General features: G+C 40.3%; 1 protein-coding gene across 2 annotated transcripts in view; it reads left to right on the plus strand.

The window, feature by feature from the left end:
- Window positions 1-25,932, plus strand: part of LOC5575274 (succinate--CoA ligase [ADP-forming] subunit beta, mitochondrial) — a 35,097-nt gene extending 9,165 nt beyond the window's left edge. Inside the window, exons 3-9 of one of the 2 annotated variants that reach the window (XM_001661817.2) lie at window positions 8,370-8,522; window positions 8,582-8,744; window positions 8,804-8,932; window positions 14,876-15,011; window positions 15,513-15,521; window positions 22,474-22,898; window positions 22,961-25,932. In XM_001661817.2, the coding sequence (XP_001661867.1) occupies window positions 8,370-8,522; window positions 8,582-8,744; window positions 8,804-8,932; window positions 14,876-15,011; window positions 15,513-15,521; window positions 22,474-22,898; window positions 22,961-23,137 (1,192 nt within the window). In that variant the 3' untranslated portion in view covers window positions 23,138-25,932. The remainder of the gene's footprint in view (window positions 1-8,369; window positions 8,523-8,581; window positions 8,745-8,803; window positions 8,933-14,875; window positions 15,012-15,512; window positions 15,522-22,473; window positions 22,899-22,960) is intronic. The other variant, XM_001661816.2, reaches the window with a different exon arrangement.
- Window positions 25,933-27,078: the final 1,146 nt, after the last annotated feature.

Raw genomic sequence — 27,078 nt, forward strand, 5'->3', positions numbered from 1 at the left:
GTTTCTGAGTGTAGAAAGCTATTATGATTGTAGGGTTCTGCTGTATGACACAGAGAAGGGGCAGGAATTACCGCGGAAGTACTTCAAGGTTCAATCCTGGGCCCGCTGTTATGGAATGCGATGTACGATGACGTGGTTTATGTTGAATCTAGTGGTTTATGGTGAATCGATGGAGGAAGTAGAGTTGACAGCAGTGCACCCTATTTCCATAGTTGAGGAATGGATGAAGTCTAGGAAACTTTCGAGGATGTCTAACAACTGTGCTGCAATTGCTAGCAAACGCAAGCTCCTAGCAGGCGTGGCGCTATACATAGAGTAAAGTGGGGCAAAAGTTTTAGGTCAATTCAAAACAAAACTTATAAATGTCATGGTGCTTCGAATGCTAATCAAGTAAGAGACTTTCACTCCAAATATCATAAAAATCGACTGAGATTTGGAAAAGTTATGACAATTTGCTGTTTTTCGACTTGACCTTTGTAATATTTGGTCAAACTTTCGATGCATGGAATCAAATGAAGAATAAATATATTTCAATATTTTATGTAAGGGCGTTTCTAGGCCTATCATATAGATGCTACAATAAACCCTGTTTAGGCATTTTTTTTTTATGAAAATTTAGTGTGTATTTTTCGGCAAACATATGTTTACGACTGGTATAAAGTATGTGTTAGAGCAGTAACCCTTGAACTGCTAAGCAAGCCATGATTCTTATACTAATAATGACAACTAGAAAATATATTCATTCTTTGTTCAACCTCCAAACTAAGCAGTTGTTCTTACTACACAACATATTTTGGCGACGAGAATTTTTACGAAGTCACGCACAGTTACGGCAGCGAAATGAGTCCCGAGTTCGAGGCAAATCTATTGCGGATTCTGGAGAACCAAGGACGAATCCTTCAAGAACTTTCCGCTTCAAGAGCCGCAGCAAGTCAACAAGTTGGAAGTGGTGACGGTAATCTGCAGCCCAACCAGCAGCATCCGGAGGATCCACGCCGACAAAACCAGACTGAGTTCCTGATCGAGTCTTTGTCAAGCAGCATCAGTAAATTCCATTACGACGCTGAAGCGGGAGTTACGTTTGAAGCCTGGTTCGCAAAATACGAGGATCTGTTTGAAGAAGACGCCCGGAAATCGGATAGACCGGCCAAGGTCAGACTCTTGCTCCGGAACATCAACACTGTAGCGCACAAGAAATATGTGAACTACATCCTACCGAAGAAACCGAAAGACGTTTCATTCGAAGACACAATCAACACTTTGAAGTCAATTTTCGGTCGGAACACATCATTGTTCAACTTGCGGTACCAGTGTCTACAGCAGCAGAAGAGTCCGTCGGATGATTTCTACACGTACGCTGGCATCGTGAACGAGAAGTGTGAAGAATTCAAACTACCGGAAATCACGACTGACCAGTTCAAATGTCTACTCTTCGTTTGCGGCCTGAATTCAAGCAAAGACGCGGATATCCGAACTTCCCTGCTGTCCAAGATCGAGAACGCTAATCCAGCGACGCCGATGACACTACATTCGTTGGCCGAGGATTGTCAGCGGCTCCTGAATCTCAAAAAGGATACGACAATGATCGAGAAGTCAGGTAACAAATCCACAGTTTGCGCCATCAAGCAACCAACGAAAGTCAAGACAACTGGTCAATATCAGCAGCAGCAGCAGTTCTCCCAAAGACAAATTAAAGACCTCCATGTCCCTTGTAGTTGCCCAAAATTTTATGGCTCATAGGGTAATCTAGAATGCCGTGAAAAGTGTACTGCGTTCTGTCAAACTTGGGTACCTTTTGCACTACCGAGGGACCAAATGCAGTATTAGAAGTGGTACCCAATCTAAGCCCGAGTGTGACGGACCTGGTTCTCCGATGTCCCGAACACCCCTTGCTGGCGTTGCGGAGAAATGCACTACTCCAAGAACTGCAACTTCATTCAACATCAGTGCAAGTCATGCAAGAAAGTCGGACATAAAGTGGGATACTGTGCCTGCTTCCAGGCGAAACCGAAGAAGAAGAATCGAGGTTCGAAGAGTCAATCAGCAAAAGCCCACGGAATTTATTCCATAAATTAGGTCAGTATTGCAGCTAATCGGAAATTCACTACGGTCGAACTCAACGGAAGCCCAGTCAGAATGCAGCTGGATAGTGCAGCGGACATCAGCGTAATTTCCCATGAAGTCTACCAGCAATTGGGCTGCCCGACCGGAAAACAACCGTGGTGAATGCTTCCGGTGACGATATGGGTCTCATTCTGGAGTTAACGTGCTCAATCACATTGAATGGCATGTCCAAGCAGGGAAGATGCTTCGTATCGAAGACAGACGATCTCAATATATTTAGAGCTGAGTGGATCGAACTTTTTGGACTATGGGATGTACCGTTCAACGCAGTGTGCAACCAAGTATCCATGAAGCTTCATCCAAACGCTGTTGGTCTGGTCGATAGTTTGAAAGCGAAGTACAGCAACGTGTTCAACGAAAGTCTCGGACTGTCCACGAAGAAACAAGTATCGCTGACGGTCAAGCCAGGAAAAAAGACTAGTCTATCGTCAAAAACGCCAGTTCCATATGCATCCACTGAGAAGATTGAAGATGAACTGAATCGACTTCAAGCACTGGGAATCATATCTCTTGTGACATACTCCGAGTGGGCCGCCCCTATTGTAGCAGTTCGGAAACCAAACGGCAAAGTGAGGATCTGTGCAGATTATTCGACCGGATTGAACGAGAGATTGGAGTAGAATCACCATCCGTTGCCGTTGCCTCAAGACATATTCGCAAAATTGGCTGGAAAGAAGATATTTTCGCAAATCGATCTTTCGGATGCTTATTTGCAAGTCGAAGTCTCCGAAGAAAGCAGAAAATTACTGACCATTAACACGCACAAAGGGCTATATCAATTCAATCGACTTTCTCCAGGAGTGAAAACAGCACCAGGCGAATTTCAACAGATCGTGGACAGCATGATCGCCGACCTGGAAGACACCAGCGGACATCATTGTAGCCAGTGAATCCTTAGAAGAACATCTTGACCAACTCGACCGGCTGTTGGCGCGAATTGAAGAATATGGGTTCCACCTGAAAATCGAAAAAAGCAATTTCTTCATGCAGCAGATCAAGTACCTCGGGTTGATAGTAGATGAAGAAGGGATTCGTCCGGATCCAGAGAAAGTCAAGGCCATCGTCAACATGCCAGCCCCACACGATGTACAGACGCTACGTTCGTTCCTTGGAGCAGTTAACTATTATGGTAAGTTTGTACGAACCATACACGATCTCCGTCAACCGTTGGATGCCTTGCTGAAAAAGGACGTGAAATGGAACTGGAGTCCAGCCTGCCAGAAGTCTTTTGAGCAATTCAAGAACGTTTTGCAATCGGACCTGCTGTTGACCCATTACAATCCGAATTTGGAGATGATAGTAGCAGCGGATACATTACAGCATGGCATAGGAGCAGTCCTACTTCACCGTTTCCCGGATGGTTCTGTGAAAGCTGTTTGTCATGCTTCTCGCACGTTGACGGATGCTGAACGGAATTACGCTCAAGGAGAAAAAGAAGGACTAGCTCTGATTTTTGCCTGTACCAAGTTCCACCGTATGATATTTGGAAAACGTTTCACCCTGCAGACCGATCACAAACCACTCCTTGGTATATTTGGTTCGAAGAAAGGTGGGCGCTCACACTGCTACAATACGATTTCAAAATCGAATTCAAGAAGACTGAAAGTTTTGGATATGCCGATGTCCTTTCTCGTTTGATTGGAGAACATTCCAAGCCCGATGAAGATTACGTGATCGCAAGTCTACAAATCGAGGAAGATATCCGTAACATTCAATCCGAAGTTTTATCAGCTCTTCCGGTGACAAATCAAATGATCGTGCAAGAAACAAGAAAAGACAAAACTCTCCAGACGATTCTCAAACAAGTACGTGAAAACTGGCCTTCTGTGAAACTTCCGGATGCAGTATCATCGTTCTAAAAAAGACGTGAATCATTCTGTGAAGCAGACGGATGCCTGATATTCATGGACCGAATTGTCGTTCCGCAGTCATTGCAGTCACCTGTCCTCAAGCAGTTACATGTTGGTCATCCTGGTATGCATAGAATGAAATCCCTTGCTAGGAGTTACGTGTACTGGCCGAACATTGATGCAGATATTGAAGACATTGTTCGAAATTGCGGAAGTTGCGCTTCGGCATCAAAAGCTCCTGTGAAAACAACGCTTTCGTCGTGGCCGATTCCATCCACGCCATGGTCTCGTCTTCACGTGGATTATGCTGGACCAGTACCGGAAAAATTTTTCCTTGTCATCGTGGACGCGCATTCAAAGTGGCCTGAGATGTTTGCGACCAACAATTCCACCGCAACAACGACGACTAAGAAGCTTAAGGAGTGTGTGTCTCGATTCGGATGTCCACTAACAATTGTGACGGACAATGGCACACAATTCAGTTCGGAAGCCTTTGCAAAGTTTTGTCAAGATTTCGGAATCGATCATGTGAAGACTTCTCCCTTTCATCCACAGTAGACCTATTCATATTTTCAAGAATGTCGGGAAATCAACCAGTCAACCAATATTTAGATTTTTCATGTTAAAATGAACTTCTGGTCAAAATTTCAATCAATTTGGAGAAAAATTAGGTGTGCTTCAAATCAATTATGTATTTTTAGGATAATTTCAAGCTATAAAAAATCATAACTACAGAACGGAACACCAACAATTGGGTCCTAAAATTTTTAATGAAATCTTGTTTTTATTTAATAACACGAAAAAGCATGTTATTGTTACTACTTCAGCAATTTTTCCCGCTCAAATATTGGCTATAACATGTTTAAACTTTAATTTAAAAATTTGGTTCATAAATGAACCTTGACACTTTTGATCATGTTTGACATTCGCTTAGTCGACAAAAACACCACAGGGGTTTTAGTTCGACCACTGGGGTTGTTCCTATCTGACATTTCGTAAGGGACACGGAAAACAAAATGCACCCAAAATTTGAGTTTAAGCCAAAGGATGTGACAAAATCTAAAAAATGTTTTTTTGGGCTTAAACCAACGGAAAACATTGAAAAATTGAGTAAACATGTGTTTTTGGCCTAAACATAACCGTTTGGCACTAAAATAAGGACAGGGCTTTAGGACCCTATTATTGGAAATACCTCTACACAGTAGTTGATTCAATTCTACGAACTTTTGTCGAACATGATTTTAAGATTGGAGCAAGTTTTAACATAGTTTGGTTGAAGTTTGTGCTTCGAGGTTCTTGAAAATCACTATTTTTAGGAAGTGTTCTCTCTAAAAAACATACCTGTATGAAAATTTAGGATTTTTATCTTCCAGGACATGATGACTACACATATCTATAACTCAATCCCGTTGATAGTTAAAAGTTATCTTACGAAAATAAATTGTAAAAAATAGTAACTTAGGAAGCACATATGTGAATCCGCGGTGGGGGAGCAAAGAGCACCATCGTGAGCTTTGTGGAATGTAAAAAATGAACACGTTAGCACTGCTTTTTCTCAGTCGATGATGATGATTGTTTTCAAATCGTTCTGAATCGTCAATGAAATGCGATCAAAACAATCATCAATCGGAAAGAAAAAGCAATGCTAACTTGTTCAATTCATTCATTCGTCGGTACATGTGTCATGCGTGATTTAACTATCATCAGGATGCGATGCAGTGCTCGATCTTTGGGCATTGTTTGTAATTTATTGCCTTAGGTAACATGTAAGACTGTTAATGGCTAATGCATTCATAGCTTTACAATGTTCTATTCCCGTTGACTATGGTCTGAAAAAATAATGTCAATGTGTGTTTTTTGTACCATATATATTCAAAAAACTGTGATTTCAGGGTACTGCGGAAAACAAATCTCGATCAAACAATGTTAAAACTCAATTTGATCTTATTAGCGTGTTCGACAAACTTTAACAGAGTAGAATTAGCTTTCAAGTAGTGGTAATAGCAAGTGGTTTTGATTTTCCAAATGCTAGCTATGATTTTTCAAACCTTGATATAAGCTCAAAAACACAATTTCAACTTGAAGCATATTGAAATCTTTATCAAATGAGCTGAAAATTTGACCACACATTGTTCTTAGCATGATAATTCGGAATACTGCTTGACCGGTAGATTTCCAGACATTTTTTCAAATATGAACAGGTCTAATCCACAGTCTAATGGTCAAGCTGAAAGGTTTGTGGATACGTTGAAGAGAGCTTTTTTGAAGATAGGCGGAGAAGATGTTGAAGACACTTTGCAGATTTTCCTTCAAACCTATCGTTGCACCCCGAATCCGTCTTTGCCGGACAACAAATCGCCAGCTGAAGTTCCAGAGCCATCTCACATCAATGAAGTACAGAACATGAAATTCAATAAGAAGCACGGCGCTAAACACCGGTCTTTCGAAGCTGGAGACGCAGTATTCGCTGAAATTCTTATTCTAAACGAACGATATTGGGCGCAAGGAACCGTTATCGAAAAGAAGGGTAGCGTGGTGTACAACATTCTCCTCGAAGACAAAAAGTTGCCCCACCTTACTCTACTAAGGTATGCAGGACCAATCTGGTCAAAAGCGCTTAGAGCGAACAGAAACCTAAAGCGATTGGAATGCACGTATAAGATCATGTGCTTAACAGTAGCAAGCGAATACCGAACGGTTTCTAAAGAGGCCGTGTGCACTATAGCCGGGATCATCAAGGCAGATTTACAATGCTTCAACCGAAGAAGTACCAGAAAAGTTCGCATCGCGTGTAACGAGACAACGTTTTGACATTGGCAGCATGAATGGCATAACTCCACTAAACGTAGATTGGCCCATCGCCTAGTACCATATATGGCAGACTGGATAAAAGAAACCATGGGGGAGCGAACTTCCATCTGAAGCAATTTCTGTCAGGATGTGGTCGATGTAGGCAATACCTGTCAGGTGTGGATAAAACAGCGGAACATATCGCATTCGAGTGCCTGCATGTGTTGTGAGAGATTCCATGCTCGCTAATGCGATATCCCTGAACAATGTAATCTAGAGGATGTGTGGAGATGCCGAGTACTGGAAAGCAGTATCAAAAGTCCAGGTCAGCAGACCAAGAGTGAGCTGGATTAGCCCTGCAGCGGCTGCTCCCCGGAAACAAGGTTTAAGGTCGGCAGAAGAGAATTTTACAAGAATACTTCTGTTAAAGTGTTATATGTTTTGGCCCCTCTCCGAAATAATAAAGTTGGTTCCGGGGAGGACAGGATCTGAGACTACGGGTCTACATCTCTGTGGGTACACCTGCATGCAGATTGGTGCTGGTTTTAGTGGGTAAGCGGAAAGGCATCAAATCACAAACTCCCTGGGAATTTCTGGTGAAATCATTTAAATGAATTCAAAAAATCAAAAGTTAGTTGTCCTATTAGATAGTCCTGTTAGATCTTTAAATAGAACTGACTAAATGTTCTGGCTGATCAAATGGCATACGCCATTCCTATTAAACCCATTTCTCACCTACCAATGTACAAAACAGATCCAGCAAGAAACTTGAAAACACCAGCCAGAAAAAAAAAACCTCTAGGTGATAATTGTTTCCGAGAGAATGCTCCCCTAACTAGAGCAACCCCGTGGATCCAGACGAATATAAACAGCCAGCCACCATGCACAGTCGCTAATCATTTATACACACGTTTAAAGACAGTCACACGCCATGCGCGGCACCACCATTGGACTTCTACTGATATGAGTGATGCCTTCCATATCACGGCGCTCCACGACCTCTCTTCTCAAACATAGGGAAGGGACTATTAATCATAACGCCGAGTTCATTACTACGTAGAATGTGCAAAGTTCAAGTTACTCTCGCTCTAGACTTCTAGAGGATGTCTATACGTTGTAGGAAGAAAGTCAGTTATCGTAGTAAATATGTGAACGTTGACCGTTGGTATTGATTGAAATGGTTACTATACGGTTGTTGTTGACTGGCCGCCGGATTCGTACAATTCAGGATTTAGATAAGAGTTATTACTTTGTTTCAGACAAGGAAGAATGCAAATTATTTTATTCTGGAAAACAAAAACACAAGTGGAGATAACTCGTCTGCTCTCGACTTGGAAGTTCATGATTGCAGTTTGAATGCTATAAAGGTTACCAAAGTCAAGAGTTAAAAGTACAAAATGTTCAAGAAATCACCGAAATGTTGTTTGTTTAGGAATTTGGGCTGGTAGCGACTGAGTGTCTTACAAATATGAACTTTAGGACTTGATGTCTGAAAAAAAAACTTTGGAGACTTGCATTGGAAGATTTGAAATTTTGAATGATTTATTTCATTCAAACAAAATAAAGGTTACTTTAATAATCACCATTTTTTTCTATTTCTTCTAGATTCGGTGTGGCAAATTCTGCCCAGGATGCGGAGAAGATTGCCAAGGGCCTCAACACCAAGAATCTGGTCCTGAAGGCACAGGTACTGGCCGGTGGCCGTGGAAAGGGTACCTTCAAGAATGGTCTCAAGGGTGGTGTGCGAGTCGTTTTCTCGTAAGTCCTCATGACGCAACTCTCACTGTTAACCATTTATGAAACTTTCAAACCCGTAGGCCACAGGAAGCCCGGGACATTTCCGGCAAGATGATCAAGCAGCTGCTGGTGACCAAGCAAACCGGTGCTGCCGGTCGTATTTGCAACTCGGTCATGGTGGCCGAACGCAAATTCCCCCGTCGTGAGTTCTACTTTGCAGTCATGATGGAGCGTGCATTCAACGTAATTAAGTTTAATTGTGATCGATTTGAAGCATTCTAAGATCCATGTACCGTTTTTAGGGTCCAGTTTTGATTGCCTCCTCTCAGGGTGGAGTCAACATCGAAGAGGTAGCTGCCGAAAATCCGGATGCCATCGTATACGAACCCATCGACATCAAGGCCGGTTTGCAGAAGGCCCAGGCTCTGGCGGTGAGTATCATAATACTGCTTTGGCGTGGACAGGATTTGTGGTCTTGGGATACGACCCTCTTTTCATATTGTAATAACGTAAAATAATGAGGCGACTAGCGTGTCGTATACCTAGTTGATTATTGTTACGTTTCTTAGTTTTGAATCGTCCTTGTCAAAGTTTTGCTAACGGTATTGTCCAAAAACTTTTCATTCTGAGAATTTTCTTAACATTTTGGCATAAAGTATCATCGTGACCAACACAATATGCATGGATAAGAACATAAGATGATGATGAACAAACTTTTGATCGAAAGGTGGAAGCAGCACTTAACAAACACTTGAATAGCGCTGACAGCACATTCGTATGCTTGAATATTGTCCGTTTGTCTACATGAATTACAAATTATATCCTATACACATTGAAAACAAGTTCCTCACACGCAAGAAACACTGGTTGGACGATCCCTCCATATCATAAAGATAATCTACCGTCGAGAACAATCCGGACATCGATGATTGTTACCTCCCTAAAAAGAGGCTACATCAGACTTGATCGTTGCAAATTAAATTAAGCTTGTTGTGAAACAAGACTCCTAAATCGCAAAAAAAAAACTATACATTCTATTTAGAGCGACAGTCAGCGACAAATGTTTCCGAGACAAATATACCCTGCAACGCTTGAAGACGAATTTAACCTTCTACAACTCAAGATCGTCACCATACATATACGAGTCTGCAACTAGACCCTAGAAGCAGCATCTCGTGGTTGAAAACTAAGGAAAACAGAAGAAGGGCCAGCCACTTCAGACAAGCTCTTGAAGTACAGCGATCTACTTTGAACCGGAGCGTTCTTCCGGTTAACTCGTTCCTGCCCAGAAATGCAAAAAACTTTAAATTGCTGCCATTTTAGCATTTGTTGACGGATTGCCTGCATTTTAGCCCAAAAGCAATAATCTTAACGTCTACTTTTTTGAGGAATTGGAAATACGGCACTCGAATTAACCCAAGTCTAGAGGAAAAATAAAATCGAACTATCTGGAACCGGGTCCATGAAGAACCGGGAGGTCCCATGGAGAACCGAAAAATATCCAAAATCGAAGCTAGTGCCATTGTAATTCTCACATGACATCCGTAGTCTAAACTATAGAAAGTTGAGATTTCTATAAATTATTTGAGCAAAACTTGACGAAAAAGCAAGATGGGATCAGTTTCACCAGATCTGAACCAGTGACCAACCGGAACAACTCCAAACCGCTGGGCATTTTTTTTTTATTATAATGGACTTCAAAAAACTACACATTCAGACGATTGCTTTCGAGTTAAAATGAAGGCAATCTGTCAAGAATTTCAATTGCCAAAATGGTGGACTATAAAAAAAATTTAAAATTAAAAAAAAAAAAAATTTAAAAAGAAAATAATTTTAAGTATAAATGAATTTTGTATGGATTCAACAAAAAATATGTATTGTTTGCTGGCTTATAATTGGGTTTCATTGTTTCAACAACATTGCGAATTTGATTCAACAATTTGTTGTATTGATTTTGACAACCGCGTACCAAACAGTTTAAAAAAATAAAAAAAAAATTTTGAAAAAATATTATTTTTGTTTAAAAAAATATAATTTTTGTAACAGATTTTTTTTTTATTTGAAATAAAAAAAAATAATTCTCTGCGTGAAAGATTCACGGAGCGGAGAGAGCACCAATCCGCTCTTAAATGAGAGACACGAAAGAACGCGTTTGCCATTCAATCACTGAATGCTTTCTGCGGATTGTAATGATCTCGCGCTAACTGAATCATTTCGCCGGGTGTATTCTTAGTCAGTGAGCGCTCATTAGCTCTCAATCGCGAATGCCACTCGTACGAAATTGGAATGTAAAGAATCATTAGCTACAGCAATCGGATGCTTTCGGCACACGGAGTCGGTAGTGAATCAATCTGTTGCCGTTTTTGTCTAACTTGTCGCTTGGCGATCAAGTAGAAAGTGCATTGGAAATTGAAACACTCAGCTTGGTTGGAGAAACGGCAGCCTCGAACTTGAGTGTGTGTGGCAGTGAGCGAGAGGAACGCAATAATCGAGTGAATGTTTCCCATGCTTGTTCGGGTCACATCGTATACACACATTTCCGGAGTTGCCTGGCTGTCAGTGACGCCTTGAAAAACATATAAACCACAAATGATTTTCCGGAAACACTAGAACTGTATTAAAAAACAGCTTCATGATAGAGCACAACAACGGTATTTAGACAGCATGCTCAAGACATAGATTTTGACAATTTTGTAGTCATCAGTACTATATGAACATTTAATAAGAGCCTCAGTACTATGATATTTAATACCCAGGAAAGTCTAGAAAGTCGGAATCAGTGTTGTGAGAAAACTCATATTCTCATATAACCCACGATTTAAATTTTTAATGCGTGAGTTGTCAATCACGCAACTCAGCAGTCAAAAAATCATGGATGAGTTGGCTCATCTGTTTGACTCATTATGCCTCGTATTTCCACAGTTTACTCTCACAAAACAATAATTTCCTATCAGTCTGGTAGAATTATGGTAGTCCTTTCTAGCGTAAACAACAACATTCGGTTTTCACGACGGGCTTTACGCCTGAATTATTTTTGACGGCTCGAGTGTGATTGAGTGATTTTGCGCCAAAAACTCAAGCATAAGACTTTTGAATCAGTTCTCTAATGAGTTTGCTCGAGAGAGCTCATTGATTGAGACTTGAGTGTGAACCTGTCAACATTGATCAGAATGAAAAGATTCTGGACCATATTGGGAATATAATGAGGTAATTGGGCATTAGAATTCTTTGAAGAGTCATAGTTTCACGGTTTCAAATTCCATTGAAACTTGACTATCCAAGCTGTATAAGCTAGTTACCTAAATAGTTTCGCTAGAAAGATGGTGCTCAATTGTTCAAAGCAAGTCGTTCAAAGTCCGGCAAAGTGTATAAAGCCAAAGGTCCGCTAGGTATATTTCAGGGTGTCTACTAGGTACCTGGAAAACCTGGAATTATAAGGGAATTTCGATCACAATCAGGGAAACTATTTTGAGGCAGTAATTCATGGTAGAATATGTTCACGGCAAATGATTTTTGTGTCAAAAGCAATCATTATTTGCTAGAAAATTTTCTTTAATCGGTTTTAATTCGGCTGCGCCGCTATCAAAACACTATTTGAGCTGTTCAGTGAAAATCCTTTCGAGTAATATATTTTATCGATTTACCATAACATGATTGACGTTTTGAATATCTATACAGCCAGGGTCTACCCCGATTTGCATAATGCCGTATGACATACAGTCGTTTGGCATAACAGTTGTTTGGCATAATGGTCGTTTGGCATAATTTGAAAAGGAAGATACTACAATCGTACAGTAAAATCCGGGATCACATTATGATAATCAAAGAAATTTTTTTTTGAGAAATTTTATATTTTTATTAAAAAGTCAAAAAATTTTCAAAAAATAAAGCTGTCAATAGAGGGGTTAACATATATAGGGCCGGTAGCAGGTTTCTTTTTATAGATTTGGTCTGTCTAGTCTCTCTTTTTTATGAAAGGGTACTCAAGTCTTTATTTATCATATTGGTCTCTAAAGTCTCTTATTTTTCTATTTATTATGATTCAATTTTTTTTTCTCATATTTCTCGTTTCAAGAATTATCCTAGTGGTATCTCCAGGGGTTTCATACTACTTCAAACTATCAGGAACTAATACAGGGTTTTCTTCAGAAATTCTTCAAGAAATTCCTCTATCAATTGTTGCAGTAATGTTTAAAAGGATGCTTAAAGCAATTTATCCAAAATTTGGTTCAGGAAATCACTTCAACGTGACTACCTCTAGTAATTTTCTCAGCGATTAATTTCAATAATTGTCCAAAAACTATCCTAAGACTTCCTTCAGATATTTTTTCACTAATTTTCCAACCGAATTCTCCATTCGTTACTCTAATTGATCTTCCAAAGATTTCGACAGATTTTTTTATCCAAGAAAACCCACAAAGGTTAATTCCAGAGTTTTTGGTTCTTGGTTTCGTTCAAGGATTTTTTTCCAAGAAACCCGACAAAAATGTCTACGCCATTTCATCTATGGTTATTATAATGAATTGCTCCAAACATTCCGAGGAACATTTCAAATAATTTCTTAAATTCGACCTGTGTTTCATTATTGAATTTCCATAGATTTTTTATTAATAATTTCTCCAACATTTCATCCAAGGATTACTGGAGCTCTTCCAAACATTTTTCAATTAATTACACAAAAGTCTCCATTTGTGAAATCCCCAAAAGTTCATTTAAGGTTCCACACCAGTTAACACTACACCTTTTTTTTCAAGAAATCCTCCGATCATTCCCACAATTTTTTTTAGGGATTTCGTCCAATGTTTTCCCACGAGTTCTTTCACAAGATCCTACGGGATATTATCCAGAAATTCAACGTTTTTTTTTCAATTATCTTTGCAATAATCTAGAAAAACTTGTAAAATTTCCTCAAGAGTGAGTTCTTCTAGAAATCCTTATTTATCAAGGGTGCCTCAAGAACACACACAAGTTTTTACAGAACACAAGTTTTTTTGGAACAATTTCTCTGCTTTCTGGGAAGTTTCTCTCACATTTCCTTGGAGAAATACATGGGAAAATCCTGGAAAAATTCTTGATTTTTTATAAATTTCCTTGAGAAATCTCTTAGAATTTTTGGATAACTTCCCTAAGGGATGGTACACAAATTATGTCACGCTAAATTTCAACTTTTTTGAGGTGCATTACAATTAGAGTCTGCTGTCGAACTTCCTAAAGAGGATTTTGCTAAAAGTGTATACACGGAAAAAACTATGTTTACGGTACAGTCCACCGCATTACTGATACCTTTGACAGAAATAATTTACAACAATCTGATTCCAACTACAGACATGGTAAAATCAAGCGCATTTCTGGTCTGCTGAAAATTGCCGGTGCGAGCGCTTAAGTTAACCCCCTAAAATGGTAGTTTTTACCGCACAATTTTTTTGCGTGTAAGAATCATGCGGCCAAAGATGTAATGTAAAAACAAGGAATTCTTGCCAGGACTACGCTAAATTTGTTAAATTATCAAATATTTTCCCTGGAATCCTTCTTGCAAGCAATTCTTCATGAGATCTCTTAGAAATTTTTCATGAATTTCATCAGGAATTCGGCAAGTATGTTGCCATAAATCCTCAGAAGAAGGAAGAGGAGCGATACATCTTATCCTCTGATCATTTTCTAAGCAGACCCGCTCAAGCTTTTGCTGGTATCTGTTCAAGCTATCGCAAGTTGTCTCATCGAAATGAGTTTCCTACGTGAGCCAAACATAACGACATTGACAGGGATCAATTTCATTGATGTAGGAGACTCATATTCAGAATTGTTTCCTAATTCAAACGTCCTGATACCCGGGAGACAGTAGGCGGCCTTTGGTGCCCGGTTCGGAAATGACGGAGTCAGGAATAATCGTCGGAGAACATACCTACACATTCAGTCGATTTGTTCTTAAGACAAAGTTTTGATTTTCTATTAATAAGAAGATAGAGACATTTTACATATTTATGACATTTGGCTTGAATGCCCTCAATGTGATTTTTGAAAGTTAAATTCTTATCTAGCATGAGCCCTAGATACTTAACTACATCTGTCCAATTTATTGAAACCCCTCTCATCGTGACAACATGTTTACTTGAAGGTGTGAAACCTTTGAAAGAGCTTTTGGTTCATGTGGGAATATTATTAGTTGAGTTTTGGAAGCATTAGGAGAAATCTTCCATTTTTGCAAGAATGAAGAAAAAATTTCTAAACTTTTTTGCAATCATGTTGCAATCTATGAATCTATGACAATTTTACTGTGTATCCGTTCCAAGTTCCAAGGTATTTCAACTACTAGTTCTGATTCCTTGCTGCACATTACTGGCAACAAAAACAAACTAATGCTTCTAATGTTTCAGATTGCCAAGAAAGTCGGCCTGGAAGATCACGCCGAAGAGACAGCCAAAATGCTGCTCAACATGTACGACCTTTTCGTCAAGAAGGATGCACTGCTGATCGAAATCAATCCCTATGCCGAGGATGCTGGAGAAACTTGTAAGTACGACATTTTTTGCTAGTCAAACAACAACTAGTAGGATAGCTAGTAGTTGAAAAAACTCATGAATCAAGAAAATCAAAACTCCCAACTTGATTGGAAATCATGTCACTTACAGAATATCATTCTTCTCTTCTCTCCTTCATGCACAAAACAATCGAACATACGATCTAAAAAAATAATTCACAAACACACACGTAACTTTTATCATATTGTCTATGGATACCCCTTCACGCACACAAACATCCCCCGAATCCGACTACTTTCGCGTGCGTTCATGTGTGTGTGAACCCTTCCCCGTTTAATGCACTGAACAAAAAAACCCTCTGCACTTATTCGATTATACTGCACGGTTTTGGCGCACTAAATCGCTATTGAAATCCCCAAAAAAAAACGTGTGTAAATGCGTGTGTTCGAACAACAAATCGCACACAAAATTGGCCTACCTACATTCGGACAAAACAAAACTAACGAATCCAAATGAATCGAAACACGCGCAGCCTCACAGTGTAAGTATGTGTAGTACAAATGGTTCGGCCTCTGCGGGCAAAATCTGTCCTGTTTTTCACGCGCTGTATTTGGAGCAAATTTTTCTCTCGAAATACTTAATTGCCTGCTGCTGGGTTGTGGTTGCTTTTTCTGCTTTTGTACACTATGCGCGCTTCCTTTCTTAGATGTTGTAGTTTATTGTGATTTCTGCATGTTTCTTTTTTTTTTTTGTAGTGTATTTGGGGTACATACTTGTAAAACTTACTATAAAAAATCCGAAACGATATTTCAATGACCGAGTTTCTACAATGCATAGAAAATGTTCGAGATCTAGATCGAGTTTAACGACCACATTTGTCTTCACGATGGCGCTGTCCAGACAAACGTATCAGAATAATTGTGAATATTTTTGGAAATTTTCGTGCCCTGACCGAAACTGTGCCAGGTTGAAGTTGACTATATGTTCTGGACATCCAGACCGATATATTAGGAATAATTACGCTTTCACGCAAGTAGAAGTGCATCTTCGACAATCCGCGTTGACTCTCGATATTCACACGGGAAAAAATTCTGTGGTAAAAATTACTATTGTAGCTGACTATGCCCATTCTTGAAACTACCATGGAATTTTAGACCAATTTACTATATTTACGGTACATCCCACCACATTACTGGTACATTTGACAGAAATAATTTACAACAATCTGATTTCGACAACAGACATGGTAAAATCAAGCGCATTTCTGGTCTGCTGAAAATTGCCGGTGCGAGCGCTTAAGTTAACCCCCTAAAATGGTAGTTTTTACCGCACAATTTTTTTGCGTGTATCATCAGTCCAGGGCTGGTAGCAAGTCACTTTTTAGTGTCTTGGTCACTTTTTTCGACCTGGTAACTTAAGAGTCACTATTTCCAACAAAAAGTCACTAAAGTCACTTTTTTCAGGAAAATTGTCACTAAAGTCACTTTTTTCGTGATCTGATAATGAAATTTAATATTCTGGGCTGGGTTAGCTTTCAAACACAAACAGAAAAAAATTATAGTGTCTTTTGGGAATGAAAGCGTCAAGATTAAAACTCAAGAAAAATATGAACTCCCAGCTAACTTTCTGGAAGAATTTAAGTCAATATTCCGTAGGCATTTCCAACGGAAAATGTAAAAATTTTCTGGGAAAAGCTTTGGAGAAGATTCTGGCAAAACTTGAAAACAACTCTGGGATGAATTTTTTGTCTGTAATATTTTATAAAATTTTGGCAAAAACCAGGACCAATATCTGATCTGAGTAATCTACGGCTTTAGAAGAAATCTTAGACCAACCAACAAGCATCATCAAAACTGCTCCGGAAGATAAGCCAGAGACGGCTAGGAATTACATCCAAAAAAATCTGAGTTTGTCAGAAACTCGTCCAGGACTTCAATAGATAGTTCTTATTTTGCTGGAAATCATTTCAGAAATTACATTCGAAATTTCATCAAATAAACAATACATTTTCCATTGATTTACCCTTGACACTACTTTTTTACACAACTTTGTTCAACTCTTTCTATACAAAGACACGTTTCTATAATGAATTCTTGAACATTGTTGGAAGATAATAATTATCCAATAATGAGATCCGTGGCGATTATCTAACGTCAAATCCACCTGTTCATTGATTTCAGCCGCAAATATGCGATTTCCATCGGTACAGTTTGCTTTGTAATCTAAGCATAAAACATAAGTAATTTTCAAGGTCGTAGATCAGATAAAACGTGAGGTTACGAGTCGCCACTGAGTGATGATTATTTTCAGTAATTCATTCATTAAAACGTTCAATTAAAATATAGATATTTGTAGTACGCATGGAATCATATTCTTATTCTTCATGCGCAAAATTCATCCAATTTGGTTTGTCTCGAGTTCGTCAATAATCAATTGTGTTCTGGAGTTATTTTTTATTTGGAAGAAATGGTTTAATTTAATTTCTGTGAAATTTAGCACACATTTAGCATGAGTTTCTATTTTTCGTTTGGTTTTGAACTTTTAATTCTGTCAGGATTTTTTTCGGAACGTTCTAAAAATCATTCACGATTTCGCCACAATTTTGTCTACAACCATAAATTTTCCCTCGATTTATTATCGTTTTGCATCTCTACTTCGAAATCTTCAATGAATTTTCACCAGAATGTTCCTCATGTACAGGAAATTTGCTAAAAATTCTATCGCAAGTTTGTTAATCAGAGTTTATGTATTTATTTTTTTTTTTTGTTATATTTTCGACTGCAATCAGAAATATAACATAGTAACCTATATTGAGCTAATGTTCGTCTCGTAAAAAAAAGGATACGTGAAAACTCAAACGTACCATCTTTTTGATCATTTAGACTCGGACAGATAACTTTTGAGAAAGATTAGAATTTAGTGTAGTCCTCTACATTCTAAATTCGCTTAGTATGTAGATTGATTTGAGGCCTTCCTTAGCCGTGTGGTTAGAGTCCGCGGCTACAAAGCAAAGCCATGCTGAAGGTGTCTGGGTTCGATTCCCGGTCGGTCCAAGATCTTTCCGTAATGGAAATTTCCTTGACCCACGACCCTCAGCTTGGTCTTGCTGAATAGCTGCGCGTTTACCGCTATGGCTATCTGGGCCCCGAGGAAGAATTTGATGTTCCCTAGCAATGTTACCGTGAAAAATTCGTTCAATTTCTTGATGATGTCCTCGTATTCACACTTGGTCTCATATACTATGACGAAATCATCGAAGTAGACAGCAATATAGGCCAGTTTACCTTTGCTTCTCCTGGCGTCGTTCTTCGATAGCTTTAACACCATTTGTTTGAGCACATCGTTCAATTAGTGGTTTCAAATACAAGGCGGGCTGCTTTAGCCCGTATAATCCTTTTCGCAGATGACACACAACATTTTTTCCATTGGATGCACATCCACGAGGTACAAGTACCATCTCATTCAGATCTCCCTTCAGGTGAGCTGTCTTCGCATCAACATGCTTGACTAAAGAATAGAGCCCGGAACGTTAGTTGCTTCACCACAGTCGAAAAAACTTCGTCGTAGTCCACTCTATATTTCTGCGTAAAGCCTTGAGCGAATAGACCGCTTTTATCCGCCTTCTTTTGGACGATAGTTTGCCCCAGTAGCGGTTGGACATTTTTGCCTCCAGTAGCATGCACCGAGCCATCTCCATCAGCGAACGGTAGGCTGCTGAATTGTTGCTTGATGTCTTCACGCTCCAGGAAAGAAACCAAATTGGAGCTACGCTATTTTCCTCCTTGATCGGACCTCAGCACTTTCGACGCCAAACTGTGTCTTCATCGTCTGCACGTAGTCCTGGATTGTATCAAAAGTTTCGGATTTCCTCTTCAACATGTACAACACCGCTGTGGTCATCGATGAGGGTCAAGAAAAATCGATGACCATCCGGTGTGACGGTGTGCATTAGTCCTCACAGATCACTGTGAACCAGATCCATCATCCAGAACTGGTTTTCCTATCTTCCTTCTTCGGGAATGGTAGTCGTGCCATCTTATCTTGCATACACGCTTCACATGGCAAAACCAGTCCACATTTCCTTATTCTAATACCTGTGGCCAGTTGTCGGTTCTCCAGCTCCGGGATGGCCTTCACTTCCCACGCGTAACATGACCGAGTTTGCGATGCCAATCATGCAAACACTTTCGTCGAACGTCAGCTGCTTTAACTGCTGCTTTCTTTCGTCACAAAGCTCGGTGTACCTTCACGAACGTTCTCAACGGAAACGAAACGATTGGCGCACATGTGCGAGCTGGCACCGGAATCTACAATCCAATTCATCACTGGTCGTTCTCGTGCGATGAACACGAAATTTTATTCACTTTATACAGCTTACTTATCTTACCAGTTAGGCGAAGGCCTGGGTGGCCTCTGCTGTACGTAGGAGACGTCTCCATTCGACTCGATCCATGGCTGCCCGTCCCCAGCCACGCATTCTGCAAAGGGTCCGCAGATCGTCCTCAACTTGATCGACCCATCTTGCTCACTGCGCACCACGTCGTCTTGTGCCGGTCGGATTGTTTTCAAGAACCATTTTCACCGGGTTGTTATCCGACAGTCTGGTGACATGCCCGGCTCACCGCAGCCTCCCAATTTTTGCGCGGTGGACAATGGTTGGTTCTCCCAGCAATTCTCCTGGTGCAATTCATGGTTCATCCGCCTTCTCCACGTTCCGTCTTTCATCTGCACTCCGCCGTAGATGGTCCGCAACACCTTCCGTTCGAAAACACCAAGGGTGCGTTGATCCTCTGCACGTAGGGTCCATGTTTCGTGCTCATAGAGGAGTCATAGTGGTCTAATCAGCGTCTTGTAGATGGTTAACTTCGTGCGATGGCGAACTTTGCTTGATCGGAGTCTGCGGAGTCCAGAGTAGGCACGATTTCCAGCAACAATGCGTCTCTGGATTTCTCTGCTGGTGTCGTTGTCGGCGGTCACCAATGAGCCCAAGTACACGAATTCTTCGACAACCTCGATTTCATCACCGTCAATATGAACTCGAGGTGTGGGGCGTGCCGTGTTTTCTCTTGAGCCCCTCGCTATCATGTACTTCGTCTTCGACACATTGATGTTCAGTCCGACTCGCCTAGCTTCAGCCCTTAGTCGGATGTACGTATCCGCCATCGCCTCAAAGTTACGTGCAACAATATCAATGTCGTCGGCGAAACCAAGTAACTGAACGGACTTTCTGAAGATCGTGCCACTCGTGTATATCCCCGCTCTTCTTATCACACCCTCTAACGCAATGTTGAACAGTAAACACGAAAGGCTATCACCTTGCCGTAACCCTCTGCGAGATTTGAAGGGACTCGAGAGTGTCCCTGATACTCGAACTACGCACATCATTCGCTCCATCGTCGCCTTGATCAATCTTATTAGTTTGTACGGAAAAACGTATTCGTGCATAATCTGCCATAGCTGTTCTCGATTGATTGTATCATAGGCCGATTTAAAATCGATGAATAAATGATGTGTGGGCACATTGTATTCGCGGCATTTCTGAAATACCTGGCGGATGGCGAATATCTGGTCTGTTGTTGCTCGTTCGCCCATAAATCCTGCCTGATATTGCCCAACGAATTCTCTAGCAATTGGTGATAGACGGCGGCATACAATTTGGGAGAGTACCTTGTATGCGCCACTCAAAATTGTGATCACACGATAATTGGCGCAATCCAACTATCCTTCTATCCACTCATCCGGTCATACTTCCTCCTCCTAAATCTTGGAAATAATCCAGAGCAGCGCTCTTGCCAGTGCATCACCACCGTATGTTAGCAACTCACTCGGTAGTTGGTCCACTCCAGCGGCTTTGTTGTTTTTCAACCGTCTAATCTCCGTTTCTACCTCTTGGAGATTTGGAGGCGGAAGTCTTTCGTCGTCCGCGCGTGCTCCCAAAGTTATTTCCGTGCCACCTTCGCTACTGGCCACATCACCATTAAGGTGCTCGTCGTAGTGCTGCCGCCACCATTCGACCACTTCACGTTCGTTCGTGAGAAGATTTCCGTCACCATCTCTGCATATCCTATCAGCTTGTGGCACAAAGCCTTTGCGCGAACGGTTAGCTTCTCGTAGAACTTCCGTGTGTCTTTAGCGCGGAACAGCTCTTCCATCGCTTCGCGATCTCGTTCTTCTGGACTCGAAACAGCCTTCCTTGCTTTAGCATGTTGTCTAGCGACCTTCCTGGTGTCGATGGCAATCGCTTGTTGACTTCGAGAATTTTCACCACGGTTCTGTTTCAGCCACAAAGCACAATCTCGCTACTTGTGGCCAACATTCCGAAAGTGGTGGCACACGATCGATGTATCTTTTCCGTCCACATACAATACCGCCGAATCAGCCGGAACAGTTTTTCCTCGCTTTTGGACCTCGTTGATAATTTCAGCCTTTACGAGCGCCAGCGTATGCTCGGCATCCGACCGGTTCTCGAGAGCGCATCGAACGTATTAGGTAAACTGTAGAAAAACTTGAGATCGCAAATCCGCTTAAAGAGATGTGCTTTCGCTCTCCGTACATATTTTCAGCCTTTTAAGGATGAATTTCCTCAGAACTTTCCTAAGCATATCCATTTATGTGTGGTCCCTAACATTTCTAAAAGGTTGCTCTCGCCCAGACACTTGATCGCTGTTTTCAGCGTCACTCTGTCTAGACGCTAAGAATTATACCGTAACTCCGCTAACGCTAACGTAGGGTACTCTATCCGAACGGGGGTTTCCTGCGCTTTCATCCGCTTTGCCGCTATTACGAGCTCATCGTTCGAGGCCACTTCTTCATGTCATCGGATTGCGCTTCGGTAAGAGATTTTACACGACTACTTTCACTTTGTCTGGGCACAATTCGGCTGAACTCGGAGGGCCCTTGTTTGCCAAGACGACTCGGCCTGCGTCATTTCAAGGATTGGTGTCTGCATCCCGACACAGCTCCTTGTTGCAATATAGCTTGATGTATTTTTGTAATCTGGAACGATGTGTGTGGCAAACGAAAGAATAATTTACAACCTAACTGCTGTTATGAACCTTTTCAGGAAATAAAAATATAAGTTGGTGGTGGTTTCTCTCCATTTATTAAACTCGCTTTTATCTATATCCAGGTAACCAATAAGCCGTTTAACAGGCTAATGTAATGATATACATACGACAGATGCAAAGCTAATAAGCCGTTTAGAAGCTCTGAATTGAGTTTGGCCTGATAAACGGTTTATGACTACCTGGGTTGCATTTTTTTTACAGTTCAATCAAACCTGATTAAATTTGTTGCCTTTTTATATATTGTCTCGTCGCTAAATCCTATAGTTTTTAAGTTCGACGTTAAGGTTATGGGACTTATTGTCTGGTCACTATTGTCTGCTCCTAATTACAACCGCTTCTGCTATCAAAAAACTTCGCTTTTGTAATAATCATTTCTAACACAACCTTCTACGATCTTCTCTTCTCGAAAACCCTCCCACCAAACAGACTTTGCGCTGGACGCCAAGATGCGTTTCGACGACAACGCTGAATTCCGTCAGAAGGATCTGTTCGCCAAGCGGGATCTGTCCCAGGAGGACAGCAAGGAAGTCGAGGCCTCCAAGTTCGACCTGAACTACATTGCCCTGGACGGGTCGATCGGATGTTTGGTCAACGGTGCCGGCTTGGCCATGGCCACAATGGACATCATCAAGCTGCACGGTGGTGATCCAGCCAATTTCCTCGATGTGGGTGGCGGTGCCAGCGTTAAGGCCGTCAAGGAAGCCTTCAGGATCATCACGTCCGACCCGAAAGTGCACGCCATTCTGGTCAACATCTTTGGAGGTATTATGCGATGCGACGTCATCGCCGAGGGTATTATTCAGGCAACGAAGGAGCTCAACATCAAGATGCCAATCATCGTGAGATTGCAGGTAGGAAAGGATTGAGTCTTTTATGAACTCTGAGATTGAACTCCATATTAAATCACCCGCAGGGAACCAACGTCAACGAAGCGAAGGAACTCATCAAGAAGTCCAAGCTGCGCATTCTTCCCAAGGACGATCTGGACGAAGCCGCCATGCTGTCCGTCCATCTCGCCCAGATCGTTCACCTGGCCCGGGAGGCCCATCTTGACGTGAGCTTCGAACTGCCCGACAGTTACATTCAGTAAAAACGGAATTCTCTAGTGTTGTAGTCTGAACAAAAGAAAAAAAAACTAATAGCGTAATTTATTTACTAAAAACCACTCTGGACGTCAACTGTTGTGGATTATTTCGTATCCCAAAGTCATTGAAAATCGAAAACGATTGAATTTACCTAAACCTTGGCAGAGTGCAAGACCCTGTGTTCGAGTTGCGAGCTGAGCACAGCGTAGTTGATATCTCAAATATGTAGTTAGTTTTATTCGTGCCTCGTATGATTAATTTATTTTTTCTAGAGCAACAACCCCTTAAACATGTTACGTTTGTTTCAGTTAGCTAGTTATTTAGTTGAAGGTTTCGTTCATTAAGGTGCGTTTAACGAACAGATTACCGAACAGCTATTCTACCGTCTGGTAATTCGGTTATTATCAGAACTAAAAGCTAAAACAACTCAAAGTAGAATTACGGGCCCTATTCCGGATTTCACTCACGGTGACAAATAGGTGAAGTGATCACTTTCCTATTACGGATATCACCTAAGTGAGAAAATGTGGAGAAGTTCATCGCAAGTTATCGCGCGCATGAACACGAGCTATTACGAATGGCACGCTACCCGGCGAAGATCGACAAAAGCAATCACTTGAAGTGGAAACTTTTCACCGCCGTTCGGGTAGGTGAAGAGTTGTCACGTAAAAAAGACCAAGTTTAAAACAGCATTTTTTATGCTTTTTGTTTAACAAATATTATTTTTTTGTTATTCGTGGAAGCAGAACACTATATTTAGTTCCGATTTGCTGTTAAAAAGTAATGTATTGGCCTTTATTTTTTTGTGGGAAAGTGAGGCAAGAATCGAATAAAACATTTTTTTCCGTTCGCTATACGGAAAGGAAAGAAAGGTCAATTCAAACGGGAGTCGCTGTAGAAAATTTCTGCTTATTGACAGAAATCTCATGAACATTTTTGTAATTGCAAATTAGACAATAGGTGTGGGCCTACACATGTAAAAAAAAAATGTAGCGGAATAATAAATACGTACCATCAGTGCACCAGTATCCGCTCATGTTCCAGTAGCCCGCTCACACTGAAAAAAGATAAGTTTACACAAAGTAAATTTGAAAACTTTAGCCGCTATACGGTTCAAATCGACAAATTGAATCACACTGTGGGTATTTTTTTGTGTATTTACTCAAATTACTCTACTTTTTCAACTCGTAAGCGGGCTACTGGAACATGAGCGGATACTGGTACGTTGACGGTAGTTGGAGCTACTGGAGGAGGCTCAAAAACATAAATTGTTTCATTGTTAACCTCAAATTTCTTGACCGAAAGGATCATGATATTTTCAACAAAGAGCTATATTTCAATTTACATTTCTTCTCAACTGGGTACTGCCATTAAAGAAAAATTAAATCATTGAACAATTCTGAATAGATTTGAATTTCACCCGCATCGAGATAAGCGATTACTTCAGCCTTTTTTCAATAAACTCTCAGATAAAAAGTTTATTGAAAAAAAGGACTACAACGAATCATTGTATATGAAAATCGAAAGATGTGGATTTTATCTCTTCTGTCCAACTCTTAAAAAGTCTCTGATTTTAAATGATAAAATTAGCATAGTTTTAGTTGTTGTTTACAAAGTATTGAGCTAGATCTTCTGCCGATAAGCGCTCCGTACTTTAAAAAGAACATTTAATATTTTAAACGTGATAGACAATTAAAAGCTGATAAATTGATCTATCTCGAAATGTATTCAAGATTCCCTATAATTGAAGTCCTGTTTCCGTTCACCACTATTTAAAAGACATTAAAGTATTTAGTAGTCGACAAAACCCTTTTTCTAATTCTCTACCAAACCAGTAAATCCTTGCCTATGAAATTCAAAAGGCATCCCACGCTTGTAGGAACACAAATGCAATTCTTGTTAGACCTATATCATGTTCTACATAATCAATTAAAACTGTTAAGTCATTCGAATTATTGATTATAATTTGGATAATCTGATGGAAATTTAATAGTTCATATCCGCGCGAAAGTTTCAAATCTACTTTCAAAATCGCACCAAACAAACCTGTATTTTAATCTTTATGTAATTATCGATACATTGATTCAAAATTGAACAATTCTAATCAGGCAAATAATAAACGAATACATTTCTATTACCTTATCATGTTCAAAAACCATTCAAAGCAACTAGTGACTGTTTGTGGCATCTCACTATAAAAAAAGCTATTATGAATACCACTTCACTGCAGTTGTCACTCCACTGAGTTCATTTTCAATCACTTCACCGTCCGTGACAACGGGAATAGAGCAAAACAAGTGAAGTGACTGGAAGGTGAAGTGTAAGTGAGCGTGAAAGTGATATTCAGAATAGGGCCCTACGTGTACTGCACCGCTGAAGTACAGCCCCTTACATAGAAACATAAACTGCACACAACTATCTATCATCAATGTTATATTACATACCTAAAAAAGCAAGTATAGAATATTCAAATAAACTATAAGTAGATTGGCACAACATAATTTTCCTACATATTGAACGATACAAAATCAAACTTTTTGGTGCAATGATCCCAATCAATCGAAATTACGAATTGACTGCTCGTTTTCATTAATATTTTGTACCATCACTTGGGAAAGCAGTACACACGAACGATGCGTGATTTACTGGTGCGATCGATTGCATATTGGGCTCCTAGCGATATTGGAAGCTTGCGTATACACTGTGTTTTTTGAAGAGTTGTATACTTATTTGACTAAGCAACTGTGAGCATTATTGATATCGTCTTAAAAATGAAATAAACGAAACAATAAAATTTAAACCATTTGTTCCTGTTCTTTTCAATCCGAATTCCAACAAAAGTGGTTACTTCACGTTTTAGACGGCAGAGATCGGTCATCGTTTCAAATGTTTGGGCAACAATATCCATATCATCCGCGAAGCAAACAAATTGACTGGATCATGTGTAATCCGCATAACACCTTCTATTGCGATACTGTACAGGAATCATGAAAGTCCATAACCCTTACAAATTCCTTTATGGGATTCAAACGAACTATGAATGTTCGCCCGAAACCAACACGATATTTTGCCTATCGTCCATCTTAAATCTTAATAGTCTTGTCAGCTTCCCAGGAACTCTGTTTTTGTACAGGATTTTGCATAGTTCTACGCGATCAATGCTACACTGTAGACTGGCCCAGCTCAGTATGGGAGAAAAATTAAGTTGTATACACCACCCAGGATTATTGCTTAGAGTTAGAGGAAGGCGTTCTGAAAATTTCAGCTAATTTGGTCGTTCCATGAGCTGGCGCATTCAAATTGAAATTAATATGGGATTTCCAGCTCAAACATATGGCGGGAAACAGCACATCATATACTGTTTGGTTCAGGAAAATTATTGATCGCGTTCAATAGCGAACAATATTGTAGAAGGGTGATTAAAATTGATAAAATTGGTGTTTTAACTATCTGAAGTAGATCTGTTAAGGTCATGTAATGGTGTTTTGTATTTTTTTAGCACAGCTACTAAGCACATCATTGCCACCTATGATGCCGGGCGAGCTGCTGCACAAGGCGCATGCTTATATGTGATTGTACGGGATTGCTGATCTAATGCCTACGTTCAGGCTAGAGCTGATATTACGTAATATAGGCGATCTTGATATCAGAATCCTTACATCTAGTTTTTACTGGAAATGAGAAGTATGACGTTTGATGTCAAGATAGCTTATATTACGTAATATCAGCTCTAGTCTGAACGTAGCAACTAACAACTGAAATGTTAATGAAAATGAGCTTAACCCTCTAACACCCAACCTTTGGAAATTTGTTTATTTTTTCGTGGCTCGGAAGTCAAAATGATTTTTTTCCTTAGATTTATTTGGCTTTACTTATAATAACACATAGCCTGCCAAGTGGTAGTGATTTTATTTTTAACTTAAACCTTGGCTCATAACACGCACAT

This window comes from Aedes aegypti, chromosome 3, assembly GCF_002204515.2.
Source record: "Aedes aegypti strain LVP_AGWG chromosome 3, AaegL5.0 Primary Assembly, whole genome shotgun sequence".
In the NCBI taxonomy this organism is placed as follows: Eukaryota; Metazoa; Arthropoda; class Insecta; order Diptera; family Culicidae; genus Aedes; species Aedes aegypti.